Raw genomic sequence first — 13,798 nt, 5'->3', positions numbered from 1 at the left:
GCTAAAACATTTGGTACTCAAAATGAGATGCGTGTAAAATGAAATACATTTTTCCTCTTCATTTTTTCATATTTATTTTGCTTTTCATCCTGTTTCACGGAGTTTTGCCATTTAACCAAAAGATTTGTTTTTGTTTTGTGCTTCATTATAAAACATTGCAAAATACGTAGCTCTTGTATTTGTACGATTTTTTTGATCGGGAATTATTTGTACTTACACATTCAACATTTTCATCCGTGTTTATTTGGGTCGGTCAGAGCTGCTGGATTTCAATTAATTTCTGCTGTCATCATGCTGACGTTTGAATATATGGGCCCAATTTGAAGTGCAACGCATGTCCGACATACGAAGCTAGAGAATTCATTTGCTGTTTATCACCGAATGCGTCGGTATGATTGCCTCAAATAATCGTAATTACCGACGCGAACACCATTAGCAAATAATCACCACTCTGTAATGCGTCATTCATGCCAATCGGAATATTTATTGCTAACGTTTGGCTTGACCGTCAACAGCGGATAATTCATTTGGTTCTCTGATAAATGGGTTTTGGTTGATTAAGTACGACACTCATGATAGATGCAATAAATGTACTAGAAGCAGTAGTGCAGCTGTACAATCAGGAATACATCTCACGTGCTGCAGTAGCGTCCTTTTTGTGCTTACGAATAATATTCTAAATTAGAGTTTACGGCTTTTGGTTAAAATTTAAAATATCTCAACTTCACAGCTGTATGATTATAGGTGGACTATGTTAAAGGTATATATTTGAAAATTCCATCACCTCTTTCTAGCATTTCAAAGAAAAGCGACTCGGAAATAATCCGCATCTGTGAGAAAAGCAAGTTGCGATTGCTGAAAAGAGATCAATCAAATGCTGCAGTACACATTTTCTGCTGCACCTGAGAAAAGCTTTCTGAATAATACACGGGGAGTGGGAACAGTTGCCAGCAGGAGAGCAATAGTGGAGAAAAACAGAATAAAAATGGTAAAAAGTGCGATCTGCATGCAGTAGTTGCTGCCAAGCGAAGCGAACAGAACAAGCACTCATTTCGTGCCAACGCCTTGGAGTTGGCAACCGGCGCGACTAGCATTTCGTTGTCTGTCGGAAAGACAGCCGAAAAGCATCTCGCCAAAAAGACTCAACCGCCACTGGACATAAAAGTTTTAACGGCCACTAAAAACGCTTCACCCTAATGAAGATTGCGATTGATTGCTCCGATTTAATGGTGAATTTCGGAAGAAAAAACAGTGTTTGTTGCTTTTGGGTGATTTACTATGAGAATTAATAATCTGCGTTTATGTCTTCATCAAACAACGATAAAAAGGCTGTAATCCACGATTAATTTTAATGTAGCAAAAACTTTACAGAAGCAACATGTGATTATAAAAGATAAAAACCATCAAGGAAAAGCGGTTAAAACTAGCATTTGTTACTACGAAAATTAAAATAAACTTACAATTGATAAAATTCCAATAATTTGTAATTATTTAACCAAGCCAATACATTGCAATAATGCCAAACCAGAAATTCGTAGCACCATTTTTATAAGGTGTACATTTTTTGTGTTACAAATATTCCCTAATACGCTGCCGTGTCAGCGGCATCGGCGGCGGCGGCGGTAGTGGGGTTATTTGCAGCACCCTTTGCCGTGGTTTGAATCGCCTTGGTTGTCCGTTTTTTGGTTGGAAAGATAAAGGACGACAGTTTGTTATTCGTTTTCTTCGTTTTCTTGGTATTCTTCGATTTCACTACAATCTTTGGGGTAACGATGCTGTTCACCTGTATTCCTGAAAGGTCAGCGTCTGAATCAAGGATCAAGTACATTTGAAATTTCTTCATACCTTTGATCTTTGCCTTCACAACTTTTTTGGATTCACTAGAGCCCATATGCTGGAAATGTAACGAACATAATTATAATCTATAAAAGGTTAATGAAAATTTTATACAAATTAATGTGCTAAAACTTTTATAATATCGGGATCATTTTGCTAAAATAAATGTGTAAGCATTTTACAAGTATTTTCCTTCCTGAATGAAAATTCGGACAGAATCAAAGCAAATTCAAATATAAATTAATATTAAAGCCAAGTTTTACCTTTTTCTACTAAGTTTCAACAAATTTATGATCCAAAATATTAGAAGAGATCGTACAGTTTAAGGTGAAAAAGCTCTATTTTTCTAATTTTATCGAAAGATAGATAACGAATCAATCAAAACAGTTTCAACAGTTTATAAACTTAAATACCAGAAACACGAGAAGAAACAGAAGAGCCAGCAATGCGAGAGACGGCTTGCCCATTTTATCTCTACATCCGTTTTTCTGCTAAACTGTTGCAAGCGGACGAATTTCCAGATGTGAACAACGAGCTACCGTCACCATGGAAAAGCAGTTGCTTCCAAATGTTGGCCGTAAAAGCCAGCTAGGCATTGTGCTGTAGTCCAACACATCAAAACTAGGGACGCCTTGTTTCAGCCGCCATAGTAAAATTTCCGCAACGTCACTGGCAGCATCAGAGTAAAATCCTTGCTCGGTTGTTTGGGAAAAAATGCCCGGTCTAACAAGCACAGTGCATTTAATTAATTCAAGCTGCTGCAGCGAAGGAAATTCACGCCGTTATTACGAACAGACGAGAATCTAGTTGAAATTTTAATTGCTCTGCGCCAGCACTTGAGTGTAATTGCTGCTTCACGAGTGCGAAGAAATTTACTTTTATTTTACTCTGTCTTCACGGCATGGGACACGGACGATTTTCACTTTTTTCTCGTCGATTAAATAGTAATTTCGGCTTGGTTTGCTTTTATTACGTCATTAAGTGCGGCCGGCGGATGATAAACAAGGGCGAGTGCTGCACAAGCATGCGGAAACGGAGATAGACAGAGCGTCTGCATCCCGATCGATCAATACGCGTACGCTCCTCGTAAACTTTCTTTCGGCAAAAATATCGGCCTCGAGGGACAAAGCTGTTCATAAAATCCAATTGGATCTCATTAGTAAGTCCGCGCCGTCGATATAGTTATTGGTGGGTCCTTTATAGAGCTGAGGTCGTGGTCGGCACGTGGCTAAATTCACTCAAATACTCTTGGGTTAACGCCTCCAACTATATTCAGACAGATCTGCTCTCCTTTGAGTTTTGCCTCCCTTCCGAATAAACGGAGATTTTTTCAAGAGAGCCCGACACAGGCTATTTTTGGCTCCTTTTTGCAGATACATTTTTTATAAGGCAAAGGCTCCTTTTACACGCTAAATCCATTCCGTCTGGTAGATACTTTTAATTATGTTTCGTCCCAAAAAGGAATTTTATAAGAAAGAAAATTCAACATAACCTTGGATATAAGACCAATAATAACAGGAAAATAATTCAAAGTTTAAGTAGGGTTTAGAATAAAATTATTATTTTGATATTAATACTTTTAAGAGGTTTTAATTGATTCGCTAGATGAGTAAAGTAAAAAGAACAAATATATATTACAAAGTATGAGGCAATATATTCAATATATTTTCATCGCTGAGCGTATTTCACAGTGCGCATCATTTCTACCGGATGTCCAAACCACGGCCACGGTAGCGGTAATGGCCTAATTTTGATCGGAATAAAAATTACTGACTGAAACGGGAACCTTTGAAGCCAATTACTCCATTGAGTGCACTTGAATTGTGCACGTGCGGAAAACTTTGCGCAGACAACGATGCACTCGAATTATAAAGGATGCGCTCTCGAACTTGAAGAGACCACAAGGGAAACGCTATTGAAGAGAGCGGTAGTTCCCATTTGCGCGGTCGTCACCTTAAATTTAATTCTGAACACAGCTATGTACTCCAGGCCTAATATTGCGAGAGGACATGTGCCACTTCAGGGAAAAGTGGGTGGATGGCCTCTTTATGAACGTGCTAATTCGCGTTGTGGGAAAATAAAGCGCAGGGCGTGAATTAATTTGAAACAACAACTCCGGTGCGCGTGGGAGCGATTTGTAGAGAGTTGGATAATTGAGCGATGGAGTATATTATTTTGGCTGAGTGACGCAGTTTGGATGAAGTGGTGTTACTGAATTTCGTTTAACTGAATATAAGGAGCAGTTGAAAATTGGAGTTTGAGAGTGTTATTAGCTCGTGAGTTGCTCAAGTTCTAAATAAGAGATGGTGAGAACGAAGGCAAACATTGAGCTGCAAATGTATATATATACTCGAACCGCACTAGAATTTTGCTTGCTAGTTGGCACATGATGTGTCGGGTGTTTACTCGTGGCTTGCGGTTATAAGTGCAAAATTTAGAGCATATTTGCTTGAGGTGTACCACGTATATACTACAACAATGAATTGCTAAGTTTAATTTCAAGTATGACAATTGCTTGATCTGATGAGAGCTAAAACTGATGTGCTACAATTTACAAAATTAGATATCACATGCAGGGCCTAAACAAATGCATTTAAACTAAAAAGTGATTGCATATATAATAATAAATTAGTGGTTCATTTTATCAGTGCTTAAAATTATTCAAATATACCAATCTAAAAAAATTTGTTAAACAAAATTTTGACCTATTACTTTTATAAAATAAAATTTTGCCCCCTGGTGTAGGTATGTTTAAAAAATTGGCTTTTGGATAATAATACAACTTTTGCATAGAAAAATTGCAATATGTCATCGACAAGTAAAAACAAAAATTTAAAACTGGTTAAAAGATAACTTAGCAATTCTTAAAATTTGTGACTTAACTCTGCTTTGGTCTTGAATTCTTCCGTGCCTAAAATGTAAACGTGATCTGTAATAATATTTATTGCTATCCTACAATTTTCATTAATTCGGTCGAGTTGATAGATGTGCAAATCTATTTGCATATTTTTTTTAATTAACTGAATTTATCAAAAGTATCTAGCATAAGAGCTATATTTCCTTCGCAAATCATACAAATGGTTAGCAATACCTTCTCCATGAAGAATCCCGAAAAAAAATCTCAATATTTTCTTCGTTGTCATACTTTTTTCCCCCTTTAGCACACTCGAGGTGAGCAAGGAAATCACGTGGGAGTACGTATGATGAAAAAATCGGCATCCTCAAAATCCCGAAAGGCCGCACCAATTGAAATATCTGGCCCAAATACGAGGTCTTGTGCGTGCTGCGGAAGCCGCCAAAGCCAAACGGACAGCAATGCACAATAATAATAAAAGCAACAGTGCGGCGTCGGTGACACAATTTGTGCTCGGCTTCTCTTCTCTCACGTCTCGAGACTAATAAAAAATATTTTCATCGCACTACCGAAACGGAACGCTGCCAATAAAAGTGCAACTTTATCGTGGAGCGAGAGGGAAACAAGAAATAGATTCCGGCTGCTGCAGACGTCTCTCTCTCTCTCTCTCTCTCTCTCTCTCTCTCGTGCCACGTGTTGAGCATGCGAATACCTCGCTTTTTCTCCCTCTATTTTTCGTCGTCGTCGTCCAATTTACGAGTCGACAAAATTAGGTCCGCCGGCCAATTGTTTGTTTGCATATCGGAAGCAGTAGCTTCTGCTGGCGGCGGAGTGGCAGTTGGCGGCGACTCGCATTTCTCACGTGTCAACGGAGGCAAAAGCAAACTCTAGTCTAAAACGTGAGAAGCCACATTAATTAAGTTGTGCCCCGCTCCGGCAGCTTGCAGCTCACAGTCAGTCTTCCGTGAAATGCTGGAATATTAATGCATATAAAAGTTAATATTAATCAACTGCTCCCTGCGATTTATTCCTCTGAATAATTATTTAGAAAATGGCTAATGGTGATTGAAAAATTGCTGCTGTGCTGATTGAATTTACTTCGCGGAATGAGGACACAAGTACATGTATATTACTTCGCGAGAATTTTTTACTCCGTTGCTTTGGTGTAAAATTCTAGTAGCTTTTCTTATCAAAATATTGAAATAATGTAAAAATTTGAACAGCTCAAAAACGTGGTATTCCTGGACGGTTTTTCATTGACAGTAGAGTGCAATAAAACGTTCTTGATCCGTGGAGAAAATAATCAAAATATTGGCTTTGGCCCATCGTTTCAAAGCTTGTTTATTTAAAAATATCTCACTTCGTTGGCAGTTGGACCCATATAATAAATTCAGTTGAATGAAAATAAGATGGAGTGTGTCGAGAGACTAAGTTTGTTATTCCAACAATGACGGGAAGATTGTTGCTGCAGCATCAGAGTAGTGTATTTTCAGCCCTTTTACACAAGGCGGTCCATTATTCGGCGACCAGTCCGCCAGAGTCGCCGCTCTTCCCTTTTGGCGTCTGCACTTTCATCTCCGGCCAGACGATATGTTCCCTTTGCTCGGCTGTGTACCAGAGCTTTTTCTTGTCAAGTGCCTCCGCAGCGATTTGCTTTTCTTCCAATGTGCGTCAGACGCCCCAAATTGAGTCCATTCGACAGCGGGAGTCGAATTATCAGAGCAATTCATTCGCCCAGTGGTGACCGACAGAAATTTAGAATTCAGCACAAGTAGATTTTCCACTTAAGTTGCTTTTTTCAACCTGCGGGTTCTTGCTAAAGCAATGAAAGCAGGATTGCAAATAAAATTCAGCGGGTTAATGGTTTTGAAAATCATATCTACTAAAAAAATCAAACATAAAAACATTTTTCTTAAATTGCTTTAAATTTAAGCCAAATAGCCCAATTTATCATAATGGATATCTTTTTTTTGCTCTTTTTATCCCTGTCCGAGGACCGGAGGACCGGGAAGGGCGCGCACTGCACTAGCACGAATGCTGAAACCCGGGTCCCAATAACACCGCGAACGGATAACATGGGTGCACCAGGCCGCACAGGGACCCAGCCCACTGAAGGGCCACTTGCCTCCGCACCGAGGACTGCATTGAAACGCTAGACATTCGTCCCGTGAAGCCAAATCACGCATGCTGGAAAGGTGCAAACCAGCAAGTAGCGAGTCGGCGCCGGTGCGCCTCCCAGCCCGTCGAGCAATTCGAGTCACTAAACTAACCACTTTTTGCTATCTCTGACATTGGGTAGCCAGTATTAGATCTCCGAACTGCTCAAATACCTCTCATTATTGCTTTGACACTCCTGAGAGTGCCTTAACAATGCGAGCCAACGGGCTGGTTGGTGATATCTTATCATTAAATAAAAAATTTAATTTGGATTAGTTTAAAATCTGATGGTGAACAATTTAACTCCATTTGATATTTTTTCTTCCTTTTTGTAATAAGCTTAATATCATCGATTCTTTTACTAACTAAATGTGAAGGCATTTTCACTATTATACCTTGCCTTTTCACTTTTGTTCGTCAAGTATGGTCTCATGACTTTATCGATTTAAATATAATTCTGTATTACAGTTTTTTGCAATGTGCGCAGTGCAATTTCTATGCAAATATGTTGCCTACCGCACTGCTCTAATTTATAATTCTTTACATAGAATATAATGACATCCATTAAATACTCTCGGAAAATGCAAGGCTCAACCTGGAAAACTGATATGCAAAAACCCGGCAATCTAATTTTATGAGATTTGCCCACTTGAAGGAGCTCAAGATTCGTGATAAAAGCGCTGAAGACAGTACTGGTAACCATTTTGTAACTCCCCATGGATGTTTAATCGAAATTATCGCTTCAGCACGGACATAGAACACGATTTGCGCCAGAGCTGGGGAAAATTCAGTTTCAATTTGTTTTGCTGAAAAGCAAGGCAGGTTCGTGATTTAATCACGTTTGCAGCATAATGCATTCGCTCTTTGTGAACATTGCAGTAAAAAAGGTACTTAGGGTAGAACCAGTTGTCGCACCTCTTTCAGTGTTTATCGACCAGCCTATTGTGAAAATGGAACACTGCACACCCGCAGCACAGCCCAATGAAATATTTGCCTTGCAAAGTGGCTACGTGCGTTATAATTACATCTTCCGCGCCGAAAAAGCAGGCGATAAATTGTTACGAGCGCGACTGTCGCTCCACTTATTGTTCGCAGCTGGCGCTGAAATTCGCCGAATTGTATATGGCCCGGCGTCGAACAGCAAAGAGGCGTGCTCCGCTATTGACCTAATTGGGCCTACCGTTTCTCATTCGTCTCTGAAAGTCGATACTATAGATGTACAAAAAGACCTGTGGACTCTGCTTATCTCTTCTATTATTAAATCAATAAATATTTTGTGTTGCATCCTTCCAATAATAAAGGTTGTTGTTATGATTCCTTTCAAACTTTTTTTTTTAAACCCCTGTGGCTTAGTTTCAAACCCTAATCTTAAAATTTATAAAATTTGAAAAGGTATCAAAACGAAGAAAATATATCAGATTCCTTCTGTATGTCGAGAGAATTCTATCATGATAACGGAGCTTAAATAAACAATGTTCTCATATAACCACGAGACACTTAAAAAAGACCCCATGCCGCATCTAATTAATTTCCCACACATAATTTGAGTCCAGTAATGCGGTCAGTTTAACTTTGAGAACCAATTGCTATAAAGAGAGATGACTCATTCTTAACTATGAAAACGAAAAACTGTATCTCGAAAGTACGTAACCTCCTTTTTCATATATTGAGAAATTGTTTGCTGGATAGAAATGGCTACACAATGTGTAATAAATCGCTGATGACTAATCTGTCTGGTTTAAACTACAATTAACCCGCGTTTACTTATGTTGTTTGTAGCTGACGCCTGTCAACAGTTTACTCTTCACCCCAACACGATTTGTTATATTACTAGTGGCTGGCAAGGTGAAGATTAGAAGCAAACTTTACAAATCTTGGCTGCAATGTTCAATTACTAGGTCAACAACTTTCAAAAGTCAAGAGAGGCTTATCAAGTTTCGACTTTTCAAGTGACTGAAGAAGCCTCTTTCCTTGGAGCGAAAGTAAAAGGGAAAATAATGAGCACTTCAAGCTTTCTAGATAACTGCAACAACTGTGATCACTGCAATAATTGCCGTGGTTTCAACTTTCTCGAGCGGATTTGCGTGTAGCAGTTGCGTAAAGACATTTCCCGCTTGCCTTGTTTCTGACACCACTGAATTGATGAAGGGATCTAGTTTAAAAGACGGAGAAGGAAGATGTCTTGAAAATTGATGTTGCCAACACAAGAGAAGCGAAATTTTACCCTTAACGAATTGCTTTCTAGCAAAGGTTTACAGCGACTATAATGAAATTTTGTGGGTTATCGAGTTCTAGTTTTTCTAACAAAGCTGAAAACTTTGCTTCCTGTTATCAAAGAAATGCATACACACATTAAGGGATAAAAGAAAATTTCTTTCTGATATCGAATATTCATAAATAGAAAGAGAGCGTGTTCGCTTGATTACACATTCACTCGGTCTTTATCATCCTGCGGCGTTTGCGTCTCTCTGGGGAGCAGAAATAGACACGTCCAGCCGTGAGATAAAAACCCGGGCTCAACTCTTACTTAGCGAAAGAAGCTAAATTGAAAAGAAACAAGGCAGTGACGGCCGCAGCAGCTGTTGGCCCTAAATTGTCTTTAAGAATTTGTGATCCGGGTTCGCTCTATAGCGTCGTTTTTGCAAAAGAAATTTTCGTCTAGCGCGACTCCATCCGGAGATATATGAATTCGATTTATCTTGTACTTGCGAGCTTTTTGCTGAATATTTATGGTGCAGCTGTTTCAAAAAAAGCAGAATCCTGCATTAGATATAGCACAAGCACCAAAAGTCGCGCTCGCACTCCTTTTAAGATCGGATTTCCATTATTCGCGTAAAGTCATGACGCATCTCGTTTGAGAGTCGAAATGCAAATTTAGTCTACTCGTCAAACTGGAAAAATTCTTTCTACAAAAATCATCCCATAGAGGTTGTGAAAAATTGAGGCTCTGCTATTTTTTTAAAGTCTTAAATTCCCAACAAAAATAGTTTTAGAGGAATAAATATTCTTACCGAAAAATAACCAAAATTAATTCGAAAAATGTTCCTTTACATTTTTTAAATGGCGGTACCTTTCTAATTTTCATAATGCTGACGTGTTTTCATGCAAATTGGTGGATTTTTTATCTTTATTTTCACCGCAGCAGCTATGTATTATCGGCTCTTCAGAGGGTGATTTACTGTTTTACCCTTCCTTTACTGCGCGTTGCTTGCAGCGAGAGCGGCTGGTCTTGATGTCATTCAGGAAAAAGTAGAGGCTCAAGCTGTGCGCATCAAAGGAAGGAGTAGAGCATCCTTATCTGTTGCGGATATTATTGCGCGCATTAGTTGGTATGCGAACCACGGCGTCCGTGATTTGAATTCCACACGGCAGCAGCCCTCGCAATCAGCCTGAATGAGACTGATTCTGCTGCAAATGCGCGCACTCTTCGGATTTCCCTTCTCTTCCCTGCATAAGAGTGTACGCTGCTTTTTTTATATACATATATATAATTCCCGCGTGTGCACACAACGCCGGCTCGAAAGTGGTCTTTCCGCAGCTTTCCCTGAATGCGAAAAAATTAGGTCGCGCGCTGTTGCTGCTGCTATTTCATTTTCCTCACGAGACACGCGCCTCGGCACAGATGTTCGTCTAGTTTACTTCAGTTTGATTTATTAGCTGTTTTTGTAAAGCGCAGAATGTATAACAAGTAATGAATGGACGAGACCAGCAAAACAAATAAATCAAATCAGAATCGATTGAGTCGGCAGAATGGATATGCTGTCTGTGTTTATTCAGTCAACGATATTTATTGCTCCCCTGTCATATATGTAAAGGAAGTCTGATAGTCTCCTTGCCGAGTTAATCGCTGCAATTGAATTTGCAAACGTGCTCCAGATTTATTGCTCATTCTGGCTTGACCTGTTTCGTAAGTAGTTTGCAATTTGCTTCAATTATTGTAAGACTTAGATTTAGAGTTTTTCTTGGCATATTCATAGCGATCAATTGAAGTCAGGAGTATTCAGTTACCATGCCGCAAAGTTAGTAAAAGCATCGTGTCCTCTGCATGTAAAGAAGAAAAAAAAATCAAAAACTACTCAAAGAAAAAAACCTGAACATTAATCCAATACTTCTAGATATGTATTCTCAACAACCTGGATTCTGATCTTTAACAAAGCTAGTCCCAGTTTGTCACAATTTCTATAACTTTTTAACATTTTAGATCATGAATAATTGAAGCATTAAAGGAATTTCAGATATTTTAATTCTTCCACTCGCTAAACTAAGCATTTTCTACGTTACATAAATATTCTTTTGTTGTATAAAACATTTCAACCTAACATTAAAATACCTAAATCTCAGCAGCGCAGTAATTCATGAACGTTTTGAACGTTTACTCTGATGTGGTTACATAACAGTTGAAGATTCGTATTTTACATTTGCATATTTTTTTATGTTCAAGTACTGCGGTATTTTGTACAACACGCTCAATAAAATGCTAATGAATTTGGGCTGTGATGTTTCAGGTTACGCGGCCGCGTCCCTGCTCGCGATTCTCTTCGCCATCCCTTTTGGTCTTCGCGTGGTGAGCCGACGTGAGGCAGGTCAGTGGAGTAGTCTGCCCCAAGCCTTCTACCACGCTCACCTTGAACTCTTTCTCGGCAATGCCTGCCTAGGTAAGTAAACAGAATTAACGCGTGTGCCTATTTGCATTCCCGCCGAAAGACAAACAACTAGCTGTCTTCCTTTATGGAACAAGGCCGCACTTGGAATTGAACTGCTGAAAAAACAAACACTTTTCGCGTTTTTTGTGAGAAACTGGGCCATCTGGCTTTCTGTTCTATAGCTTTTTAACAATAAACTTGCTTTTGAAAGGAGTTCATTTTAATAAATAATGGCTCTTCAGGGTTTTCACTCTGGTTTGAATTCCTTATATACAATGATTTATATTAATTCATTAAAGGATGTAATTATGGCAGTTAAACCTCATTAAAGTGTTCAACTCTCGGATTAAGTAAGGAAATTTTGCTCATGATTTTAATATGATTTATAGATTTTTCGATTAACAAAGCAATTTCAAATTTTATGCTATGGAAGTGGCAGTTTGATTTAGAAAAATATGTAACTTTGAGCAAAAATATGAATTGTTTATCTGTGCTGGTTATTTTGTTTATTTCTTATGTTGTCTTGTTTTCAAACTCTGGGTCACAGCTTCCAACTAATTTAGTTCCAACAAACATTGGTTTCCTAACTACTTTCATCATTTAACCCATTTAACAAGGCCTTTGTAACTGAACTGAGTGATGAAAGAGTGCGAAAATACCTCGCTGGAACAATTGATTCGCCATCGTTGCGAAATGTGCACGCAAAACGTGCCAGTAACCAGATAATGTCCAACACCGGAGGTTGCAAAATGGTTCATAATGAAGTGGCAAGATGAGTGTAACGTTTCCCTCGAGCAGCTCACATGCTGAGCTACTTTTAAGCTATGTATTCCCACCCATAGTGAAGCAAATAAAATTGAAACCGACACGTTTTCACCTTGGAAAACTGCAAAGTGCCCGTTATTCCTACGCAAAAAAAAAATGTCAAGAAAACTAGGGCAAGACAGAAGGTATACTGAGATTGGAAATATTTTCAATCGAATAAAACAATTATTGAATGAAATGTTTGTGTATTACCAAGGGTGAACATAAATCCATTCAAAATATACAATTTAATTATTATTATTCGATATCTGAAATCTAATGTGCTCATTTTAAATAAATCTTTCAGCAAACACAGCGTACACAGCAGCTGTTTTGACTGATTTAAAGGGAAGATAAGGAACAGTGCAATGTGAGAAAATATATGGTTGTACTTGTTTGCACAGACAGCCTATTATACGTGAGAAAAAATCTCACATAGTGCTTGAAAATATATGCAGCAAAAAGTTAAATGGTTTTTCTTTGAACGGTGGCAGACGCAGAAGCAATTTCCATTGCTCCGTGCCTCTGCAGTGCCAAAATAAACTCTACCTATATAGCGTTTCTTATTCGACTGTGAAGCTGAGATAAGCGCAGGATGAATTAGCCCAGTTGGCCAACACTTTTTGCTGCTAGGCCATGAGAAATCGCACCTGACGTTGCGATAGTACATATTTTACCCCTCCTTTGACGCAAAAATATTTCTCGGAACAGCGAGCGCCTGCAGCTTTGTGTGTATGCAACCGGAGTGGCCGCCGAGCAAAGCAGGTTGCCGACGCATCCTCTTCGTACGAAAGGGAGAGCTGCGACGTTTTTTTATGAAGAAAAATCCCTTTGTGTCGGCGTCACGACAAAGCTTGCAATGAAATTAATGATGATGTATCATCAACCTGGATGACGTGCATTCATGCTTTGTGTCACGAGATATTGCCGATGATGCTGACAACGCTGGAACACGAGTTTCCATTGTGCAGCCGTTGTCGATGTGGACAGCCAAAGACATCAAACAGCGTTGTTCCCGAGGAGAAATGCAACGGAAAATCGAGACGCCGGAAGAAAAATATGGGGTCACGGATTTATGCTTCCGCTTCTCGGCAGCCTTTCAGCAACATGCGCGCACATTATCGATTATTAGAAATTCCATCGAGCGGAACGGAATTTCCTGCAATCAAAAATGAAAACCAAAATAGCAGGTAGCATTATATATTTATGCTTTGGTTCATAATATGATATATATGAGCTATTACACAACTATTTTATTCATGAAACCATACCAAAAAATTCCAAAGCAGTAACTATAGAGGCAATATTTTTAAATTTATCTTCTTCATTAACAGCTGAAAAAAATTAAAAAAGCATTGGAGAAAAATCTGACATGTCCTAGTTGTATTATATAGTCAACCGCGAGGCAGGGCAGCTGGCGGGACCGGCTTAGCCGAATCTTTGCCCAGCAGCGGCTAACCATTTTCACCGGCGGCTGGTGGCTGGCGCGGCTGACAATATTTTA

At 39.0% G+C, this 13,798-nt stretch overlaps 1 protein-coding gene and 1 long non-coding RNA gene across 3 annotated transcripts in view; one reads left to right on the top strand and one right to left on the bottom strand.

The window, feature by feature from the left end:
* The window catches only part of LOC135940310 (probable G-protein coupled receptor B0563.6), a 64,111-nt gene that overhangs the window by 40,209 nt on the left and 10,104 nt on the right, over positions 1 to 13,798 (top strand). For both annotated transcript variants that reach the window (XM_065485149.1, XM_065485150.1), the window contains exon 2: positions 11,353 to 11,502. In XM_065485149.1, the coding sequence (XP_065341221.1) occupies positions 11,353 to 11,502 (150 nt within the window). The remainder of the gene's footprint in view (positions 1 to 11,352; positions 11,503 to 13,798) is intronic.
* On the bottom strand, positions 1,463 to 2,455 carry LOC135939975 (uncharacterized). The gene is made up of 3 exons (XR_010574803.1): positions 2,250 to 2,455; positions 1,846 to 1,894; positions 1,463 to 1,791 (listed from the first exon to the last, which is right to left on the bottom strand). It is a non-coding gene; the product is annotated as an uncharacterized LOC135939975 (long non-coding RNA).

Source organism: Cloeon dipterum, chromosome 3, assembly GCF_949628265.1.
Source record: "Cloeon dipterum chromosome 3, ieCloDipt1.1, whole genome shotgun sequence".
In the NCBI taxonomy this organism is placed as follows: Eukaryota; Metazoa; Arthropoda; class Insecta; order Ephemeroptera; family Baetidae; genus Cloeon; species Cloeon dipterum.
This window is presented reverse-complemented; position numbering and strand designations above follow the sequence as displayed.